The sequence below is a fragment of the Salmo salar genome, chromosome 16 (genome assembly GCF_965601325.2).
Source record: "Salmo salar chromosome 16, fSalSal1, whole genome shotgun sequence".
NCBI lineage: Eukaryota > Metazoa > Chordata > Actinopteri > Salmoniformes > Salmonidae > Salmo > Salmo salar.
In genome coordinates this window covers 67,304,318-67,326,741 of record NC_138306.1, presented here as the reverse complement: position 1 = coordinate 67,326,741, position 22,424 = coordinate 67,304,318, and the positions used below count along the sequence as shown (strand labels likewise).

Below are 22,424 nucleotides of genomic sequence, written 5' to 3'. Positions count from 1 at the left end.
TTCCGGACGACTGTGTGAATCACGCTCTCCGCAGCTGATGTGAGTAAGACCTTTAAATAGGTCAACATTCATGGTCTATACTTGACGTGTATTGTAGGTTTCTCACTTATGGGTGGCACAAATTGCGATATGGGGAGGGGAATTGGCAGGTATATGCACATTCAATAGTGCAGTATTTACCTCGGATAAAAAGTGTAGTGTTTTTGCGGACATTACTGTAGTAATTACTATAGTATTCTACAGTATACTACAGTTTACTATATAATTATATAGTAAGTACTGTAGTATTCTATAGTAAACTGTAGTATTCTATAGTAAACTGTAGTATTATTATTAAACTGTAGTATTCTATAGTAAACTGTAGTATTCTATATTAAACTGTAGTATTCTATAGTAAACTGTAGTATCATATCTTAAACTGTAATATTCTATAGTAAACTGTAGTATTTTGTATGTGGGGAAAAGGTAGGTGCAGACACGTATGGCTCCTATATTACTTGTGGGTAGAGGTGTATCATACATAACTGTGTGTGTGTGTGTGTGTGTGTGTGTGTGTGTGTGTGTGTGTGTGTGTGTGTGTGTGTGTGTGTGTGTGTGTGTGTGTGTGTGTGTGTGTGTGTTAGCCAACCTGAGCCTGGCCCCTTAGTGTGTCATGTGTCCCTTAGTGACAAATCATCTGAGGGCCGGAAACAGCTGTTCTAATTTGGGAATTTTGAGAGTTGGTCATTTCCTCTGAAAATTGAGAAGGCAAGGAGGCACTCCACTCCCCATACCCCGCAGCACCTCATCCCAACCCTCCCCACCGCAGTCCATGAGTAAATAATACACACCCCATTACTCAGAGCTTTCAGGTTTTACTGTGTCAAGGGTTTACAGAGAGAGTGGAGATTAGTTCGCGATCTAAAACCTTGCAATTTGAGATTAGGCTACATTTAGCTATTGCTGTGTACTGGTACTCTTTACTGTCTGTATCAGTCTAATCTCACAGAGGGAACCGTGTTTCATTTGAGTGGCATGTCTTCAAACTGTACATGTAGAAAGAACATTTACGGCCGTTTTCCAGCTGTCTGTCAAACGGGTCTACGCCCCTTTAATCATACCATTGGTTTAATTTGCACATGGGGTGTTTAGTCATTGGTCTGTTTTTTGTCAACACAAAGCAATCCCCACTTCTCCCTTGCCCTGTATGTGTGTTGTTGAACTGGGTGAGGTTCTACTTGCGAACGAAGGAGAGAAGTAAATAATTTAAATGTCTCATCTTTCTTGCTAGCCAACTAGCTTCCTAGGACGGAAGTTAAGCTAGCGAGACAACACGAGACCCCCTAACTACTCAAGCGGAGGCTCGTACGGAAACGGGCAGTAGGAGTTTGTAGTTTGACATTAGCTAGCTAACGTTGGTCATTCATTCATTCAGACGCGAGGTGTGGGATGGTTTTCTTTTGTGTTAGCTATAGCTGGATAGCTACTCCGTTTGCTATGGCTAGCTAGCTTCTGCATTTGACAGCAGTGACCGCTCGAGCTACATCATGCGATTCCGCAAGGATACGATCCTCACCTGTTTTCTAGCTATCAAGACAAATAAGATGCTCGCTTGTCCAAGGGAAGTAGCCACATTTGATTTAAAACCGTAGTTGGTATTAGGGAATAAGGCGGACACTGATCTTGAGAATTGGCTACTGTAGCCGTCATTGGCTATCTATCCTCGGCGAAACCGGTTTGGTAAAGTGGCTAAAGTGATTGCTAGCATAGCTACATTTGGATGCATACGGAAAATGGCATCAACAAAGGCAAAGGTTGGGATAATTAATGAAAGCAACTCCATTCGTGAGAGTGCCAAGACCTGCGCGAGCAGTCCCATGTTGTTGGCCGAAGCAGCATCGTTAACACTGAACAACAGGACATACTCACTCGATGACCTGGACACCATTTCCACAGTTGGTAAGTTTAGGCAGCAAGACAGTATGTTATAGTACACGCACTGGTGAAACTGGTCTGTCTATCACAGGGCTTCTCACACTATCCTGCCTATCAACTAGGCAATATAGGGCATAAGCTACTACTGGTACATGTGTGGCTCGTGCAGAACAGCACAAGCAATGAAAGCCAAGGCGACTATGTGATCAGCCATTCCATGGAATATGACATGGTGATATGCTGACCATGAAACATCATTCAACTCTTGAGTCAGAAGATAGCTGTCATGACTCTGTTCGGTCTGCTACTTAATCTGTCAACCGGAAGTGGACAAGGATGTTCTCGCTTTCAGTCAAGCTCACCCATAGGTTTATTGCCCGCTCTGTGGCCAATCATTGAGGAATTCATAATCCCACACGGTTGCTGGGCTCTTCAACATTTTCTTGACATGGTATTAGGGGAAATATCTGTGTACATCTAAGGGATCAAGAAGGATTAATGGTTGCATTGCATACATGAAATAACCAGCTTGAGAAGTGAAAGCTTAATGGATTAAACTCTTACTTCCCTTATCAGATTTTGCTACATTGAAACCCTTTGCACTAGTCTAGAGAGGGTGAGTATATATTTTTTTTGTAAAAAGGAACTAGCTATATTAGTAAGGTGAGGTGTCAGATGTTCGTGTTGTTATTGTGAGCAGTGCCCTGTGAATGTCAAAGTTCATGTTTGGTCCTGCTCACTTGTCTGGGCATGTAAGTCCTTTCACTGCATGGGTAATGTTTCAGCAGACTCAGCTGTTGAACTGTGTTTTTTTTCACATGGGTGGAGTCCACTCTGTGGTGAGTCTAATGCCAGAAACCAAGAATGTTAAAACAACATGCACTACTTCAACACTGAACACAGGCTACTGATCACGAAAACCACTTATTCTTTTACAGCGCTCTCATATTTGATTCATGACGAGACGGACACTTGGCTAATAGAGAATTCCCATCTCATTCTAAGCCCACGCGATCAGGGAAAGCATGAAGCTTAAAATCCCAAGATAAAATCATCCAATTTGCAAAGCCTTTTGTTAGATGATGAGAGGGATTTAGTGCTTATGACAAATCAGTTACATGTCTTGACGACTGCTTTTGTCTAATGGTCATTGAAATAATGAGGCACCTGGTTCTCACGTGACATTCGACGCTTACAGGCATTTTGCCCATCTTTCGTGCATAGGAAATGTTTTCTGGTGATGAGGCAGAAATGGTGGGTCCTAAGCCTACATCAAGATACGTGGCCACTGGCCAAGTGCATTGAGTAGCATCAACGAGCTAGGCTCTTATTATTCCACGTCTGGCCTTGTTCCATCAAATATGTAGTGCCAGTCAAATCAAATAAAAACACGGGCCTATCTAGTTCTGCTCCCACAAAATTAGAACAAGAAACATTCTGTATTCTATTCAAATACATGTAGGCTAGCATCCAGCAAACCAAGAATCTGACCAAATGAAACACCTTAGCTGTGAAAATAAGTGTCACTGTTTCTCACTAATTGATTCAATTCAGGTCTGGAGCAAAAATAGGTCAGCTATTTTACCCTTCTTTTCCAAGTTAGCTAGATCTCTGGTTTGTTTCCATGAAAAATACCTCACGTTGGTGTTGAGAGAAGCATCCATTTTGTGCCATTTGTTATCATATAGCCTAGCTGTTTTTCTTTTTTTGGAAACACTATTCAGTATTCAGTACACCATGCAAAGTAATCAGTGCAGTATTTGGTGCATATCACTTTACCTCAGGCGTTGCTCTATTGGAGAGAAAAGGACAAACCAGGCTTGACCCACTTGCAGGGGAAAACCTATGTCACATGGCCAAATTAAATCATGGGACATTTCTGGTGGTAATCACTCAATATGATGAAAATGGTATATACATGCACACATCTAAAAATGCAACAGGAGCTACAAAATCAGCAGGAAGAAAAATGTCAGTTTGCTGCTTCCACAAGAAGATTAGGCTACTTGAGGGAACAACAAACGGTGATCGGAAAAGGACATTACCATATGTCTTTACTGTGCTGACAGGTACTAGGCCTAATCTCTCTAGACAGTTGGCTTCTGCAGCAAGGGTTCCTTCTGAATACAAACAAAATATTGATTAAGCTGTTGCCTAAAGACGACGCACATGTCATTATTAGCTCATTTATATTGAGCAAGGTGCTCACTATGTTTGCCAAAATATTTTCTTTTGCTGTTTTTCATGCTTTAGTAGTGTAGGCCTAAAGCCTGCTTGTTGGGAATCTCTAGATAAGTAGTACTAGGCCCACGAGGAGAGGACAAAAATCCATAGAATATCCATCTGATTGTGCCGAGTGTACTAGAACATATCTGCCTTGAGGCGAAATATTACACCAGCAATGTTTTCAGATATGGTAGTGCTGCTGAGCTCAGAGTCAAACCTGGCCGTTATCTAACCTCTGTGTTATCATATGATGAGTAAAAAGACAAAGGGTTTGGGCTTTGTTTGCTTGCTTGCTTGCTCCTATTAGATTACCATGGAGACTGAGAACAGGGAAGGACACAGATCCCTTGTATGAAGTAAGCCCAAATGTGCTAGAAGCCAACATTCCATGACTCTATCGGGGGATTGTGAGTCCATCTCTCTGTTCTCTGTTTGTCTACTCCCTCTCTCCTTACTCACAGTGAAATATGACTAGGCATAGGGTGTTATTTTGTACTCCTCTTGAACAGGAGATGGGAATAGAGAAACAATTTGAATTGTTGACTGAAATAATGAGCTCAGACTTGTAAAAGAGTGAGAAGACAACTCAAGGAATCTTGGACAGTTCTTCCAGATTCGACCTCTTTAATTGATGGAAGGGTTGAAGACATGTCAGAGATAATTGAATGTCAAAAACATCACAAATATAGCATTCTGGTTTCATGATCTGACTTAACCACAGATCTCTTCTTGATTATCAAATCAAATTGTATTTGTGCCGAATACAACAGGTGTGTAGACCTTACAGTGAAATGCTTTCTTACAAGCCCTTAACCAGCAATGCAGTATTAAGAAAAATAAGTGTTAAGTAAAAAATAATTGTGGTTGATTTGTTGCAGAAATAATCTGAATTGAATGTTGCTCTATGACATGTGGGTGTGTGTGACAGAGAACTTAACGCCTTGTCTAATGACTGTTCCCCTCTCTCCTTGCTTCAGGCACAGGGACCTTTGGCAGGGTGTTCCTGGTGAAAGACAAGAAGAGCAGGGCGTTCTACGCTCTGAAGGCTATGAAGATCCCCGACGTGATCCGGCTGAAGCAGGAGCAGCACGTCCACAACGAGAAGGAAGTCCTGACGGAAGTCAACCACCCCTTCCTCATCAGACTGTGAGTGTCTGATCACCTCAACACCACATAGCCATTTATGCTATGTTTTAAGTTATGCTATCATAACATAAAGAGAAGGAAGTCCTGACCGAAGTCAACCTCCCTTTCCTCATTAGACTGTGAGTGTCTGATCACCTCAACACTACCGCCATCATCAGCCACAGATCTGTTGGAGGTGGATGAAATATATACTACCGTTCAAAAGTTTAGGGTCACTTAGAAATGTCCTTGTTTTTGAAAGAAAAGCACAAAAAAATTGTCCATTAAAATACCATCACATTGATCAGAAATACAGTGTAGACATTGTTAATGTTGTAAATGACTATTGTAGCTGGAAACGGCAGATTTTTATGGAATATCGACATAGGCGGACAGAGGCCCACCCATGTTTTCCAATGGAAAGTTGTGTTAGCTAATCCAAGTTTAGAAGAAAAAGAAACGCACACCTATTAAGGCGAGGTGCTGGCTAACGGAGTAGAAAACTAGAAAATAAGGGAGAGCCGCACACTCTAGGAGCTCGGATGCAAAAATGTAATATCCAACGTTTCGACAGCCAAGCTGTCTTCATCAGGGTATGAACACAAACACTGCAAGATGACTCGTTTATATAGTGTCAAAAGACACACAGGTGTCTGTAATCATGGCCAAGTGTGGCCTAATATCATTGGTTAATTCTCAAATATAAAAATGGCATACAAAGAACAGCATACAAAAAACAAATGGATAGCATACGATCATAGATTCATTTTAGACTACACAAGTTTACAAACAATTACAATGGCAAAGTCACAATAATCACAAGAATGGCTTCAGATCAAAGTCTATGTTGAGACCGAAGGGTGCAAGGGTCTTTAAATTAAAGATCCAGGCATCCTCTCGTTTTAACAATAAATTATCAAGGTCACCCCCTCTCCCAGGGAGGGTGACATGTTCGATGCCAATATAACGCAGAGACGAAATCGAGTGGTTTGCTTCCAAAAAGTGGGCCGCAACTAGGTAAGTCAAGTTTTTGCACCTAATGGTGCTACGCAGCTAATCCAAGTTTATCATTTTAAAAGGCTAATTGATAATTAGAAAACACTTTCCACTTGTCCTCTACAACTGTTTTGACAAGGCCCATGCCACGTGCTGTAAGCTGAGCAAACACTGCCTCAGACTACCATGTAGTTTAACTCTCTACATCCAACCACTGTAGCCCGACAAATATTTGTGTTTGAATAGAGTCACCTTGTTCAAATGTACCGGTGTGTTTATTTCCTGTTTATACCTTCCAGGTTCTGGACCCACCATGACGATTGTTTACTATACATGCTGATGGACTACGTTCCAGGTGGCGAGCTGTTCAGTTACCTCCGTAGCCGCGGGCGCTTCAGCAACACCACGGGCCTCTTCTACTCCACGGAGATCGTGTGTGCCATCGAGTACCTCCACTCCAAAGAGATCGTCTACCGAGACCTGAAGCCGGAGAATATACTGCTGGACAGCGAGGGACACATCCGCCTCACGGACTTCGGCTTCGCTAAGAAGCTCTCGGACAGGTATGATGTAATGCCGTAGAGTGCAACTTTGTTGTCCGTCGAAACGGAAATGTCTCTTTGGACTGTGTTATTATATTTCCAACCTCCCTGAGACCGCGCACACACACACACACACACACACACACACACACACACACGAGAGAAACACACACACAGAGAAACACACACTAGAGACTGGAAGCAGCACAGGGTCAGCCGCAGAGCAGCGTCCCGTATGAGCTGTTCGTCCCCACAGATATCATCCCATCTGGGAGCAGGTGTACTGCACAGCCAGGACATCCTTAATTGTTAGGCATTATGCCCCCTAACAAGTCATAACCAGGATATTATTAGATTGCCATGTTAATTGTGGGAGTGAATGCTGTTTGTTTTTCTGTCTCATTGTAAGACTATGACACGTTTAGGAATTGTAGCCATACAGACATATTTGCCTGATTGGTACAGTAGGGATTAGAGGTCGGACGATTAATCGGAATGGCCAATTAATTAGGGCCGATTTCAAGTTTTCATAACAATCGGAAATCGGTATTTTTGGACGCCGATTTGGCAGATTATTATAATTTTTTTAAATTATATATTCTTTAAAAACATTTTATTTTTTTACACCTTTATTTAACTAGGCAAGTCAGTTAAGAACACATTCTTATTTTCAATGATGGCCTAGGAACGATGGGTTAACTGCCTTGTTCAGGGGCAGAACGATAGATTTTTACCTTGTCAGCTCGGGGATTCAATCTTGCAACCTTACGGTTAACTAGTCCAACGCTCTAACCACCTGCTTTACATTGCACTCCACGAGGAGCCTGCATGTTACGCGAATGCAGTAAGAAGCTAAGGTAAGTTGCTAGCTAGCATTAAACTTATCTTTATAAAAAACAATCAATCAATCATAATCACTAGTTAACTACACATGGTTGATGATATTACTAGTTTATCTAGCCTGTCCTGCGTTGCATATAATCGCTTAGGTACACGTTGCTCCAACATGTACCTAACCATTAACATCAATGCCTTTCTTAAAATCAATACACAAGTATATATTTTTAAACCTGCATATTTAGTTAATATTGCCTGCTAACATGAATTTCTTTTAACTAGGGAAAATGTGTCACTTCTCTTGCAACAGAGTCAGTGCATATGCAGCAGTAGGGGCCGCCTGGCTCATTGCAAACTGTGTGAAGACTATTTCTTCCTAACAAAGACAGCCAACTTCGCCAAACGGGGGATGATTTAACAAAAGCGCATTTGCGAAAAAAGCACAATCGTTGCACGACTGTACCTAACCATAAACATCAATGCCTTTCTTAAAATCAATACACAGAAGTATATATTTTTAAACCTGCATATTTAGCTAAAAGAAATCCAGGTTAGCAGGCAATATTAACCAGGTGAAATTGTGTCACTTCTCTTGCGTTCATTGCACAAAATAGTTTCCTAAGGCTCGTATTTCTGTGTGTTATTATGTTATAATGAAGTCTATGATTTGATAGAGCAGTCTGACTGAGCGATGGTAGGCACCAGCAGGCTCGTAAGCATTCATTCAAACAGCACTTTCGTGCATTTTGCCAGCAGCTCTTCGCAATGCTTCGAGCATTGCGCTGTTTATGACTTCAAGCCTATCAACTCCCAAGATTAGGCTGGTGTAACCCATGTGAAATTGCTAGCTAGTTAGTGGGGTGCGCGCTAATAGCGTTTCAAACGTCACTTGCTCTGCATGGGTTACGCTGCTTCGTGGGTGGCTGTTGTCGATGTGTTCCTGGTTCGAGCGAGGAGAGGGACGGAAGCTACACTGGCAATACTAAAGTGCCTATAAGAACATCCAATGGTCAAAGGTATATGAAATACAAATCGTATAGAGAGAAATAGTCCTATAATTCCTATAATAACTACAACCTAAAACTTCTTACCTGGGAATATTGAAGACTCATGTTAAAAGGAACCACCAGCTTTCATATGTTCTCATGTTCTGAGCAAGGAACTTAAACGTTAGCTTTCTTACATGGCACATATTGCACTTTTACTTTCTTCCCCAACACTTTGTTTTTGCATTATTTAAACCAAATTGAACATGTTTCATTATTTATTTGAGGCTAAATTGATTTTATTGATGTATTATATTAAGTTAAAATAAGTGTTCATTCAGCATTGTTGTAATTGTCATTATTACAAATAAATAAATACAAAAATCGTCCGATTAATCGGTATCGGCTTTTTTGGCCCCCCCAATAATCGGTATCGGTGTTGAAAAATCATAATCTATCAACCTCTAGTAGGGATATAGATATCCTTCCGGGAGTTGTCATATTACACGTCCATATAATATTCACATGGAGGGGAATCCTCGCTCTATCTAAGACGGAATCCCAAAACATGAGGAAAAAAATGCAAAGCTGAGATGAAATTGCCGTTGTTTTGTTTTTATATTAGCGTTACAAGCAGCTAGTCCTTTTCGGTAACCTCCGTAGGATTGGAAAGCTGCAGCACTCGGGTTAAAAGAGTTTTGTATCTGCAGTGCAGTAGTGTAGTGATACTGCAGTAGCGCTGGTGTTTTGCAGGGAGCCTCGCTGTACACAAACCTGACCCACTGACATGTAAACAGAATGGACTAAGATTACATTTTCTCTGGCCGGGAGAGTAAAACAGAGTTCGAGTAGATGTCTCTGATGTGCAACTTGTGACCCACTTAAAGAAATGGACGGCAAAAGAAATTGCCTCGAATGCGGCGAGAGTGTGAACAACAAACGAATGAGCGAGCTGGCTGCCTTGCCACTGGTGGGGTTCCTCGTGTGTGTGTGTGTGTGTGTGTGTGTGTGTGTGTGTGTGTGTGTGTGTGTGTGTGTGTGTGTGTGTGTGTGTGTGTGACGTATGTGTGATTAGTTTAGGTGGAACATTATCACACCACACTGTTGATGCTTCCACAGTGCCACCTAGTGGCACAATAGAATGGACCTGCTTTAGGTTCTAGGATGTGCTCAGAGGTTACCGGTTTATTAGACTAACTTTTCCAGTCGTAGAGCAGCGCTCTGTCCAGAGAGTACTCTGAGTCTGAGGTAGGTACTGTATGCCTATCTGATAAAGGTTGCAATGCAACAAAAAAAATCTACAATTACAATGCAAGCTACATTTTCCACTTGCAACCAAAGTGTCCCGTTCTCGTTCACTTCAAAATGTATAATAAAGATGGAAATGAAATCAGGGACCTTGAGCCTGCCCCTTAAACAGAGTAACCATTTGCATACAAATGAACCATCACCACGGCAACTGAACAAGAGTTATTTTCCAGAGGGCCATTTCTTTATACATTTTTTTTATTCAGAACATTAAAACATCTGATAAAAATTATAATTTGTTGTGTCATATTCTGCTCCCCACTTCAGATTTTCTCCCTGGCCAGACAATAGTGGTCAAGGGTTTTATATGTCCTCCATACAGTGTTAACCAGCTGTACTATTGAACCAAAGACATTGATCTACCAATAACACAACCAGAACTTCCAGCAAACTAAAGCTCCGTCACTCTGTTGGATCCAAATACCATCCGATAGTACTGTGAGATCGGGCTACACACGTTGTATTAGTTATACCATATCAGTGTACATACTACTTTGAGATCAGCCTGCATAAGCTACACTACTACTGACTGAAGGACCAGTCGACTGACAGCTGATACTATTATGAGAGCAACCTACATACAGGACACTACTATAAACGGCAGGGTGATTACTTTACAAGACTGGGGTTGTCTTTCCCTGTATGTAACAGAAGTCTCCTCTTCTAGGGTAAACTCATTGGAATGTGCAGTGTGTGCTGCGTACAGGGTGACCCTTGGGGAAACCTAGGCTTAGAAGGATCATCAGTCAGACATGATTGGCCACACAGCCAAAATAAACGTTGTATGTGTGCGCGTGTTCCTGTGTTCTGTTGTAGTAACGTAACATCTAGAATTGAAATAGTTCAAACTGGTATTGTTTCTCTTTTATGTCTCTTTCGGTCTCTCTCCATCGCTCCATCCAGGACGTGGACTCTGTGTGGAACCCCGGAGTACCTGGCCCCAGAGGTCATCCAGAGCAAAGGTCATGGCCGGGCGGTGGACTGGTGGGCCCTGGGGATCCTCATCTTTGAGATGCTGGCTGGGTGAGTAGTAGTGTCCTGTCCTCTGACTGAATGGGAAGGACTGGTGTTGAGCTGGACACTAGTGGCATGAGTCCTGACTGGGCAGGGGTTTAACTGAATACTGTAATGTCCCCTGACAGGGCAGGGTTCAACACCAGGGGGCCCCAGTCCACCAGAGGACAAGATGACTGTGTGTTAGTAGCAGGGGTTTAACTGAATACTGTAATGTCCCCTGACAGGGCAGGGTTCAACACCAGGGGGCCCCAATCCACCAGAGGACAAGATGATTGTGTGTTAGTAGCAGGGATTTAACTGAATACTGTAATGTCCCCTGACAGAGCAGGGTTCAACACCAGGGGGGCCCTGTTCACCAGAGGACAAGATGACTGGGTGTTAGTAGCAGGGTTTGGGGTCAATTTCATTTATATTCAGAAAGTAAACTAACATTCCATTTCTCCTCATTGATTTTTAATAAAAAATATTGGAATCGGAATTACAGTTTACTTCCTGAATTTGAAATAGAATTGACCCCTTCCTAGTGTAGTAGTATGTATGAAGAGTGGCTATCATCTATGGACAATGGGCTCTGTCTATGAACATTGGGTAGTATCCAGCAGAATGTCTGTGGCGAGTCAATGGTGAGACAAGTGTGCTGTTATTCAGCGAGTTGACCTCATGAGGTTACGTCACTCGTAGTGGGCTCAATTCCAAGACCAGTCTGCCTTGTGTTTCTGTGATGACAGAGGTGGACGGTCATAAGGATGAAAGGAAGGTTACAGATTGAAGAAAGGTCAAAGGTAACTTATTCTGACACATTCCCACGTGTGTGATCTGTGGAGACCAAGGTTTCATAATAACAAACTCTGGTGCCTTAAAGCTATGCTCTCTCGTCTGAGAAGCCCACTCAGTCACTCATTAATTCAAGGCCTACAGAAGCACTGCTGAAATAGGATTTCTATAGACAGACCGTAGTTGTACCATAGCTTAATGACACCGGAAATGTGTTCCAAATGGCATCCTATTCCCTATGTAGTGCACTACTTTTGAACAGAATCCTGGTCAAACGTAGTGCACTACATTGGGAATAGGGTGCCCTTTGGAACACAGACAGTGGCGCTGGGCCCTTTAGCTATGGTACATCTGCGGCCTGGTGTCTATAGAAATCCTAATTCAGCAGTGCTTCTGTAGAGTACACTGGCCTTGAATTAATGAATGAATAAATGACTCACTGACTGAGTGGATGTCTGCTAGCAACATATAGCATCACTCATGTGGCCGGCTGCTCTTCCACTCCTCTTTGAGACGAGTGCACCAAGTTAAATGATTTGTTCTATAGAGCCCAGCCTACACATGAGTTAAGTGCTTGCTTTTTGCTTATAATCCACATGCATTTCTGCAGGCGTCACATAGGCTACATATACTAGGCTAAATATGTAGGGCCTAGCCTATGTATGCACTCACTGAACTGTGAGTCGATAAGTGTCTGCCAAGTGCCATATTATTAAGCAATAAAGCATGAGGGAGTGTGGTATATGGCCTATATGGCCAATATACCACAGCTAAGGGCTGTTCTTACAGCCTTTAGCTGTGGTATATTGGCCATATCACAAACCCCTGAGGTGCCTTATTGCTGTTATAAACTGGTTACCAACGTAATTAAAGCAGTACAAATAAATGTTTTGTCATACCCATGGTATACGGTCTGATATACCATGGCTGTCAGCCAATCAGCATTCAGGGCTCGAACCACCCAGTTTATAATATTACATAGACAATGCGTTGGCTAATACAATCCATGGAAGCAAGCGAGAAGGGCTCTGATAGCGTACTGAACATAACACTATCACAGAGGTTTCCAACCAGGGGTACTAGGACCCCTGGGGGTACTTTGCCTATCCACAGGGGGTACTTAAGAAGACTCAGGAGACAATAGGCCTACTGGTAAAATGCACATCAGGGGGTAAATCACGTGTACTCCAGCAGAGCAAAATTCAGTTGGTGGTACAGTAACAGGCAGTGGTTCCCAACCTTTTTTCGATCATGTGAATTAGTCGCCCCTAGGGGGCGCTAGTTATTATGACCTTGGTACAGTACACAAGATGGGTTTGGGTGTTTTTGTTTTTGTTTTGCTATGGAAATGTAGCATAGCCCTTATCCCCCAGAGTGGGTAAAAATGTTAAATCTGAGATTAGACTTCATATCTACGCCTTTCGATTAAAATCAAAGTTGATAGGCCTAGAATGTTACATTTATTAAATATTTTTTGTATTTTACATATTGATTATATCTATATGAATATAGAAACGTGCGACTGGACAAGAGTGGTAGTGAAGTCAGTGAATCAGAGGTCTTTCTGTACGTGCCTCTTCACCTCACCCTAGTCTTCATGTGCCAGTGGAGAATTCAGTGGCTTTGGCTTCTAGTGAAGAAAAATGTGACCTTCTCCATAGCATTCGTCACACTGGCCTTTGAAGTGTGCGCACACATTCAGCGCTCCAGGAGACAAAAGCTCCCTTCAGAACAACACGCCCTAAATGTTGACTGCCGCGTAACTGTTTTGTCAAAGGTCCTGTAGCTTCCGTAGTGGAAGAATGTAGAGGGGGGGGCTACTGAAAGTTACGCGGTGGGGTAGGTTTACACACTCAGACATCCAACCGCCCCAGGGTCCTGACTTCTGGGAATAATCATGACGAGTTCACCTGTGCACTTAGCTCCACACACACTCAGTCCAGCCCTCCTGTATCTTACATACACACACCGACACACACACACTAACACACACCGACACACATAGACAGTCCAGTAGGCTTGTATCATCCTGTATCTAATCCTGCCTGGAGGGGGCGCCTGCTCTCCTTAATGACAACAGCCCTGTCTTTGTGTGTGGTCCTCCCTCCCTCCCTCCCACTCACATCACAACATCTTATCTGGTCAATGTAGCCGATTCCAGTTCCATGTGAACCGGAAACAGTTTTAATTTCTCAACTTATAGGCCTAACTGTTTTTCTACAACATATGGAAGATGGATATTCTTGAGAGTACTCTTGTCCATTCTTGCTGTAGCTGTGCTAGTTTAATTCTACTACTAATCTACTGGCGGGGTACCTGGGGGAGCGGGGTGGTAGCCTGGGGGGGGGGGGTAGTCTGCACTTGGCCTCCCTCCCTCTCTACCATCCAGTAAGAGGAGGACCCATCAGGACAGCAGCTCTCTGTTGGTTCATCCTTTGGCTCCCCTCGTATTCTACCAACGCCCAGACTCTTCCTCTTTTTCCCCCTCCCTTCTGCTCTGACATTCACTGTAGAGACCTGTCCCTGCTAAAGACATTACATTCCCCTTGGCAACGAGGACTTTATTCTGATCTCAGGTCATGACCAAAAATCATTACCGGGCATTATTTATCCCTTCCTTATCCTGTCCGTATTAGTCATTTCAGTTTATTGACAGGTTTTGACTGATGCGTGCCGTCATCCACTGATGCAGTTCACCTTTGATCGTTGGTAATATGTCTTACCGTCTTAACAATTGCTTAACACGATGGACTACTGTATGTTTAAGCTTAAACTCTATTGGACCTGGTTTGCTACTGGAGCAGTACGGAGAAATGAAAACCACACAACTGAATAATTTAGGAAAAGAATGCCGGCTTGTATAAATAAAAATGCTTACAAAAAAATGAATCGCCTTAAGTAAATATTGATGTGTGAAATTTGTACGATGAGCTTAATATGAATGAAATACATCAATAGTACAATAGACGTAGATATCGGCCATACATCCTGCCTATAGTTTACTAGGGCCCGCCCAAGGGTCTTTCCGATTTCATTGTTCAATAGAAATACAATAAATATGAATCCACAGAAAAACACAACCCAATTCACAAATACTGACTTATAAACCACTATGACATGGAATGAAATGTGACTGTGCCTATCAGAGTGTAGCATGTGCTTATAACAATCCCACTGCAATGTATGATGCAATGATGTCTTGCAAGAAAAATCCTACCACACCATAGTTGGCAGTGCAAATTCAGTGTTCTCCAAGGAAAAGAAATCTTCGCATGCAAAATCTTCTTATTGATGTCCTGGGTTCGGGCGGCTCGCCATCCTTGGTGGAACTGAATCCATACTCAAAAAAACCTGACCAAATCCTGGCGTCAATCTTTTCCCTCAATCCCGTCACAGCACGTTCGTATAGATAAGTGAGTGTTAATATCCAGTTCTCTCTTTTTAGTTCAGAATTTGAAACAACGTTTTTCTTCCATGGAATGGCGGTGGCTCTTCACGTTCCGTTCTAGCTCTTTTCTTTTTTCTTTTTTTTGCATGTTGGGGCCAACTGATGTATAGCGTGAGTTTAGGAGAGGGACTAAGAGAATATTGAGTTTTGATAGGATCACAACAAACTGCTCGCCATGCAGCTTCTGGCAGCTGATTTGTAATAGCTGTCAACTTAAACATAGCAATATAGTATAATGTGTTTGATTACTGGAATCTCACTAGTAACGATAGGTATTCAACATTAGTTGGTCTGTGTTACCCATCTAACAGCCTCCAGGCCCCATTCCACGGGCAGAGGTTTCTGACTCCTCAGTTCGGCAGCCCCCTGTGACAAACTGGTGTGATTATCCGGCTGTCTGCTGCATGTGTAATGTATTTAGCTAGGCTAGCCTGGCCCATTATGTAACGCAGTCTGCACGGTTAATGGCTTGTCCAGGCTGGAGCAGTGCTGGCGAAGCATTCACCGTTAAACCATCGGAGTCACCAGAATGCAGTTGATTTGGTCTGAGGAACTACAGCTCTGTACTACAGAGACACGTAGGCGAGTGTGTTCATACATGTGCGCAGACACACTACATACACACACACAGGGTCAAACGGCACACACAGGTCACCAGATTAGTTATTTAAACTGTAGGGTCACGTGTTTCACTGCTTTGTGTTGCCGTGTACTTTAGTGCAGCCCTTTCAATTTTCTGTTTATAGCTAGGTTTCCATCCATCAAAAATCTGAATCAAAATAATATATGCATTTTCCCACCACAGATGTGTTTCCATCAAATTGATTTGTTGCGGATAAAAAGCTGTGCGTGTTGACATGGGACATATCAAAATAACTTTTGCGGTTCAATTCCCGTGACCAAAAAATAAATACAGATAAATGGGTTTCCATCTCACTTTCAACCCTACTGATGGTTTTGTCACAAATTTTTTTTGCGTTTTATATAGCAAATGTGCCTACTCTGGTCTTGACAGCTGGGCTCTAGTCAACAGCTCACAGATGGCGGGTAGGCAACAAAATGATGAGATTGTAATGGCCAAAAAAAGAGATTATTTGTCAAACAGCAGCCAAGCATCACCACCTTGTGAAGTTCATCATAACTTACTTCATCTGTAACCTAATAAACTGCATGCTTTCCCATGCCGTAGTGGGAGGACATTTCAACATTTTTCATAATTTAGCAGACGATCCAGAGTGATTTACAGTAGTGGGTACATAAACTTTCATACTGGACCTCTGTGGGAATCGAACCCACAGCCCTGCCGTTGCAAGCGCCACGCTCTACCAACTGAGCCACACGGAACCACACAAAATATCAACGTGTGACACTAAGTTTACTTCAGTATAATGGTTGTCAATATTTGCGCATAAATGCATTTCCACTGCCATTTCTCGCCCAATCAATTTAACAGACACATCTTGTATAGCGTATTTTGCTTGACGGACATTTATAAAGTTTACCGACAAATTTGCCGTTTCCATCAAGCTTGTCGTGACATTTTAATCTGACGTACTTGACTCGCATAAATAGGTTGGATGGAAACCTGGCTTTTGATGCTATTTTTACCTGGTGATTTTCATTTTATTATAATTTTTTTAGTGTTTGCCAATAGGAGCAAACATTTTGAAGGAGTTTGCAAGTAATCACCGGTTGAGGAGAGAGGACTGTTTTCTGACATATTCTTTTATTTTTCCTTCCAGGTACCCACCGTTTTTTGATGACAATCCTTTTGGTATTTATCAAAAGATCCTCGCCGGAAAGCTGGAATTCCCGCGGCATCTGGATTTCTATGTAAAGTAAGTCGGACACACACATACACACACACACACACACACACACACACACACACACACACACACACACACACACACACACACACACACACACACACACACACACAAGCACAAGCACACACCCAAGCACAGGGGATTGTGCGTGAAATAATGTAGGGAAAGTACCCAAAGTCTACCACTACCTCGGCACAAATGTATTCCATTATGATACATAATATACGATAAGCCATCTTATATCATTTCAACGTGAGAGGAGAATTTATGGAAGTTGTTTTTCACATCACATTTCAATCAGATTTTTAGATTTAGGTCTTGGCATGCAGGAAACAAAATGTTCCTGAGATAAGTCCTTCTCCAGACTGTAATTGGAAACAACCGCATCCACCACACTCTCTCTACCCATAACAAACAGTGTGTTTTGGAAATGCATTATTACCAATACTCATGATTAGGACCTGACAATTGGAATTTATCAGAGGTGCATTGTGAATACCTTTAGTTGTGTATGTGCATCTGGGAATGTACTAAATCCTATATTTAACCTATCTCTCCAGTGTAGACTTGTGTGTGTGTGTGTGTGTGTGAGACCGTGTGTGTGCCTGCCCGCGCACTCAGACAACGGATCTACGTGTGTGTGCTAACGGCTGCGTCACACAGAGCAACCATCCTCCCAAACGACCGGGTCAATCAGCCTCCCATGCAGAAGATGAAGAGCTAGCTACGCTGAATGTGGGGTGTGGGCCCTCACTAATGACACACCCTGCTGAGTTGGAACTCGTCCTTTTAAACCCATCACAACCGTCACACTGCTCCTCAGAACAGCTGGGGGTTGGAGTAATGTGAGGAGATTACCAGCTTTAGGAGGAGAGGTCCTGGGACGCACTCAATCAGCCCTGACACACTGGCCCAACCGGATACCTGGGAGAGGCCACACACACACACACACAGTGTTACCTAACGCACATACACACACAGTCCCGCTGCTACCAAACACACACACACACACACACACACACACACACACACACACACACAGTCCCACTGCTACATAACACACTAACAATAGAGCCCCCAAACACTTAAGCCGTCTATCTTTTGGCCACCAGACAGACAGAAGGGTTTTCTTTTTTTAATATTCCCTCCAGCTATATCACTGTCACTTTGACCCACTCCCATCCATCCATCAGAACTGATGGGTAGAACCTGAGGCAGAGTTGCGTGGCTCTGGCTCTGGCTGTGTTTGTCTGTCCATTGCAGTAACTATTTTCTATCGCAGAGAAGATAAGACGTGTTACAGTATTGCTGAACCGGTGTAAGACCAACTTATTGTAAAGTGTTATATGCCATTCAAATACGCCATTCTAAATATGCTGTATTTAGTAACATCACTGTGCAGGGCTTTCTGCATAGAAAAGTCTTGGGGGGGGGTGCAAAGTGTTTTTTCAGGCCGCCTTAATCCAAACAGAAAGAAAGAAAGATACAAAATGTTTTCAGTGTAAACTTAAATGACTAAAACCAGATAGAAACTAAACCAGATAGAAACTATGAAGAAAAGATAATGGGCCTATGTATTTTTAAATAAGAGAACTGTCGACTAACAATCACCAAAATAAAAATGAGAATCAAAAATTCAAAAAACAATGCATTCAGGAGTATTTTTGTCATGGCATGGGGCCCCCATTTGATTTTGTTATAATGTTTGAGTCACTCAGATAGCCTAAGTCATGGCAAAATGTGTAGATCTGCAGGAAATGTGCTTTAAAACTGCAACAAAGGCAAAATGTGTAGAATTCCACAAAAATGTTGGTCGGTGACTTCACCATTGGCCATTCCTACCACCTAAGCCCCATTTTGATCCAGAAAAAAAGCCTTGCTGTGTGGTATATTTCCATAGAAATGTACAGTGACATTGTTTGTCGCTTGCATATTGCATAAAATAGAATTGTCTCAGATTGGGCAATCAATTGGGGTTAAGGAAAGTTGCATTTCCCCTCTACGTTTTAATTTAACCAGGAAAAAAACTGTTGATGTTAGAAATGTCTTTTGTGAGGGAGACCTAGCGAGAGGTCAGCAGGAAGTAGCCAGTGTGTACATACAATTACAATGGTCATTGACATTTTCTTTTAATCATTGCTTTAAACTCTGATTAAAGTCTTTAAAGTCTTTTGTAGTTCGTTCCAGGACCAAGGAGTATTATAGGAGTAGGATTGTTTCCCCATTTCAGTCCTTGCCCTAGGAACTGTAAAAGAGGGCACTGAATGAGAGCGGAGGCTGTCGGATTGTGAAGTTGTTGTTAGTTGGGAGGATTTTAAGACACTAAAATGCAGACTTTCGATAATCGGATAGTATATTTACGTCTGCTGGCATCTCGTTGGTTGTGAGATATACGTCAGCTTTATTGAATGTTCACTCTGTCAGCGCCGGCCGCATATCATCGGAAAACTTACACTGTCATTTTAAAGACAAATTCATCCCTAAAGTATGCCTACTCCAGCATCTTCATAGTTGTGAAAAGTTTCACTTTAAAACCTGTCACTTTCCCTCAATTAAAAGAGAGGGAGTGAAAGGGCAAGAGCAAGAGAGATGTTTCTGTCAGGATGCACCTCACATATACACACACACACACACAGGATGTACCGCTCTGGTACCCCATGGCACCTTTATGAATCCGTCTGGTTATCTGTTGTTCCAATGGCCAAGCTCCTCCATCTTGTTGTCAGCTTTTGGATTGAAACGGACTTCTTGGCTTCTGACTGAAACTGCAGACCTGCAGTAGATCTGCTGTCTGAACACACACACACACACTGCTGTCTGGAGATAGATTGTCAGTGTGAACTCATTGTAACTCTCTCTCTGACTGTCTTTCTATTGTTTTCCAGAGATCTCATCAAGAAGTTCCTCGTCATTGACCGAGCCAGGAGGTTAGGCAATATGAAGGTGAGTTTCAAGATCAAATAATTATTGGGATTCGATTTCAGAAATGTTTATTGTCCCAAGCTATACTAAAACATTACATGAGAACAGATACACAGTACTAATTAAACAGAATTCCAAGTATTTTGTTCACTCGGCAGGTTGTGGAGTGAGTCTTTTGCAGTTTGACGTCACACTCTCAACACTGAGACGGGAAAGGAAAAGGCCTAGGAAGTGACTGAATGTCTGCATTTGGTTCCAATTAGCTGGATACATAGAGGAAGTTGTTGTAGAGGTAGTTTGCACCGTTGAAGGGGTGGGAGGGGACGGCAGGGGTTTAGGGGGATCACAGAAAAACCTATTTCCCCTTCCTATGCACTGTCAGTAAGTCAGTCGGTTCATTACTTAGTCCTGCCATTTCAGCATGACTGGGCATTCTATGCAAATATGAATTATATCTTGCTGAAAAGATGCCCCCTTTGGTAGCCAGGATGTCCACTGTAGTAGTAGGAGTGAAGCCAGTATGCACAAGCCATCTGCACAGGAAATGTATAGGAGGCAACAGAGAAGCTGTGTTTGCACAGTGAGAAATGGAGTCTCCCTCCACAATGAACACGGTCTCTTGGTAACGCCATATTCCCTTTTATAGTGCACTAGCTTTGAACAGGGACCATAGGGCTCTGGCCGAAAGTAGTGCACTATGTAGGGAATAGGGTTCCGTTTGGGTCGCTGTGTCACTCAATGAAGTAATTCCTCTTGCGTGAAATAATTTATTTTTACACCACTGTGATGAACTGGCTCTCCGTCATAACGGGAGGGATTTTATTTTTGAACTGCACAATACTGCCCATTCTGCTAGACACTGAGCGGTCCAAAGTAGGCGCCATGCACATCTTAACTCTCATGGCGAACTGATTGTTCCTTGTTTGCTTGCCACCGTTGTGTGCAGTATATGTATGCCTCAGGAACACTGCAGGCCTGGTTTTTACTCATCCACCTAAGATGGAAAGACAGAGTGAAAGAAACTAAATTTGCATTTATCTGTTTCAGACTTCTATTCCCTGTAGTCTACCGACATTTTATGATTCATTCATTGGAATCATGTATGTATCTGGCACTGACGTTCAATCGAAGGATAATGTCTGAGTGTTTTGAATTACACTGTTCAAAGGCATACGAGTCAATGTGGGAGTATATGAAGGCTCTTTTCAATAAAACAACTGTTGGTAAGCACAATGATTAAATAAACATAATTCGGCACACAGTCTGTTATTGACTTGTGCCTCAAAGGGTTTTCTGAGGAAAATGTGCTAGTTAGCTGACTAGCTAGCTGACTCATGGAGTGGTCTAGCCACACACTCCCAGTATACAGGGTGAATCGCCACAGACACCACAAAGCGTTTAGAAAGAATGAAGTGTTTTGCTCTAATTATTATTATTTCAAACCATTTATTCCAGACGAGAAGAACGTTATTTATCCTCATTCCAGATTGTGTCGAGTAGACCGCCCACAGACGGCTCTGATGCACAATGTCTTCTCTTGCAGAACGGAGCAGACGATGTGAAAAAGCACAGATGGTTCAAGTCTATAGACTGGGATGGTGTACCTCTGAGAAAACTGAAGGTCTGTCACGTTGGCTATATTACACACACGATCATCCAGACACATCAATGGGAACACTCGTAAAACATACACTTTATTTTCAGCATATACTGTTTTCATTAAACTCACCATTTAGAGTTGATATACTTTTTTGAAAATGCCTGCTTTTTTTAGCTCTTTGATGTATCCAGCGTCACATTTTTTTTTGTTCCCTCAGCCACCCATAGTTCCCAAGGTGTCCCACGAAGGTGACACGTCTAACTTTGATGCCTACCCCGAGGACGAGTGGAAGAAAGACGCACCTGTGCCTGCGAAGGATTTAGAAATCTTCAAGAACTTCTAAAAAAAAAAAAGGCGGAAGTAACGAGAGAAATACTTCGAAAACATATAGGTCTTGTAGAGAAAGACAAGAACTTTTAGATCTTGGAAAAGGTGAGTCCAACTTCTAGATGTTGAAAAAATATAGAAAGACTTCTGGATCTTGCTGAATAACAGAACGACTGGTAAATCATCTGAGATGTCACCATTGTATGGTCAGCAAGAGAACTTCTAAGCTTCCAAGTCCCAGAACTTTATCTTGCTTGAAGACATTGATGTGTTCCACATTGGGTGGAAGAGCAGGACAGAATTGACCTAAAAATAACTAAAAGCATCATCATATCACCACAATATTTATCTATCATTAATTTATTTTTGTTTGAAAGAGTTTTTTTTCACTTAACTAAAACCTCAACCCTCTGTCCTCAGTTTCTTTGTTTCTCTGAGCCTTCTCCTGTTATGCAAAAAATAAAATGATGGTCCTCTTTGAACCAAAGGACATTGTTACTGAAATGAATATGTTTAAAATGCAATAATCAGGAATTTTATATTTTGTTGGGACAAAAAGGTTCCAGTTTTCTT

At 42.3% G+C, this 22,424-nt stretch overlaps 1 protein-coding gene across 1 annotated transcript; it reads left to right on the top strand.

Moving 5' to 3' along the window:
• Nucleotides 1-1,491: 1,491 nt before the first annotated feature.
• Nucleotides 1,492-22,019, top strand: LOC106574269 (cAMP-dependent protein kinase catalytic subunit PRKX). Its single transcript, XM_014150055.3, has 8 exons — nt 1,492-1,938; nt 5,118-5,286; nt 6,561-6,824; nt 10,838-10,957; nt 16,916-17,011; nt 19,888-19,945; nt 21,468-21,545; nt 21,742-22,019. The coding sequence occupies exons 1-8, from the start codon at nt 1,773-1,775 to the stop codon at nt 21,865-21,867; spliced, it is 1,077 nt and encodes a 358-aa protein (XP_014005530.1). The 5' UTR covers nt 1,492-1,772; the 3' UTR covers nt 21,868-22,019.
• Nucleotides 22,020-22,424: the final 405 nt, after the last annotated feature.

Excerpts from the sequence above, each read along its gene's own strand:
- LOC106574269 (XM_014150055.3), top strand. The coding sequence starts at position 1,773 with ATGGCATCAACAAAGGCAAAGGTTGGGATAATTAATGAAAGCAACTCC. Across the intron at positions 5,287-6,560 it reads CACCCCTTCCTCATCAGACT|GTTCTGGACCCACCATGACG; the intron begins GTGAGTGTCTGA and ends TATACCTTCCAG. Across the intron at positions 10,958-16,915 it reads ATCTTTGAGATGCTGGCTGG|GTACCCACCGTTTTTTGATG; the intron begins GTGAGTAGTAGT and ends TTTTCCTTCCAG.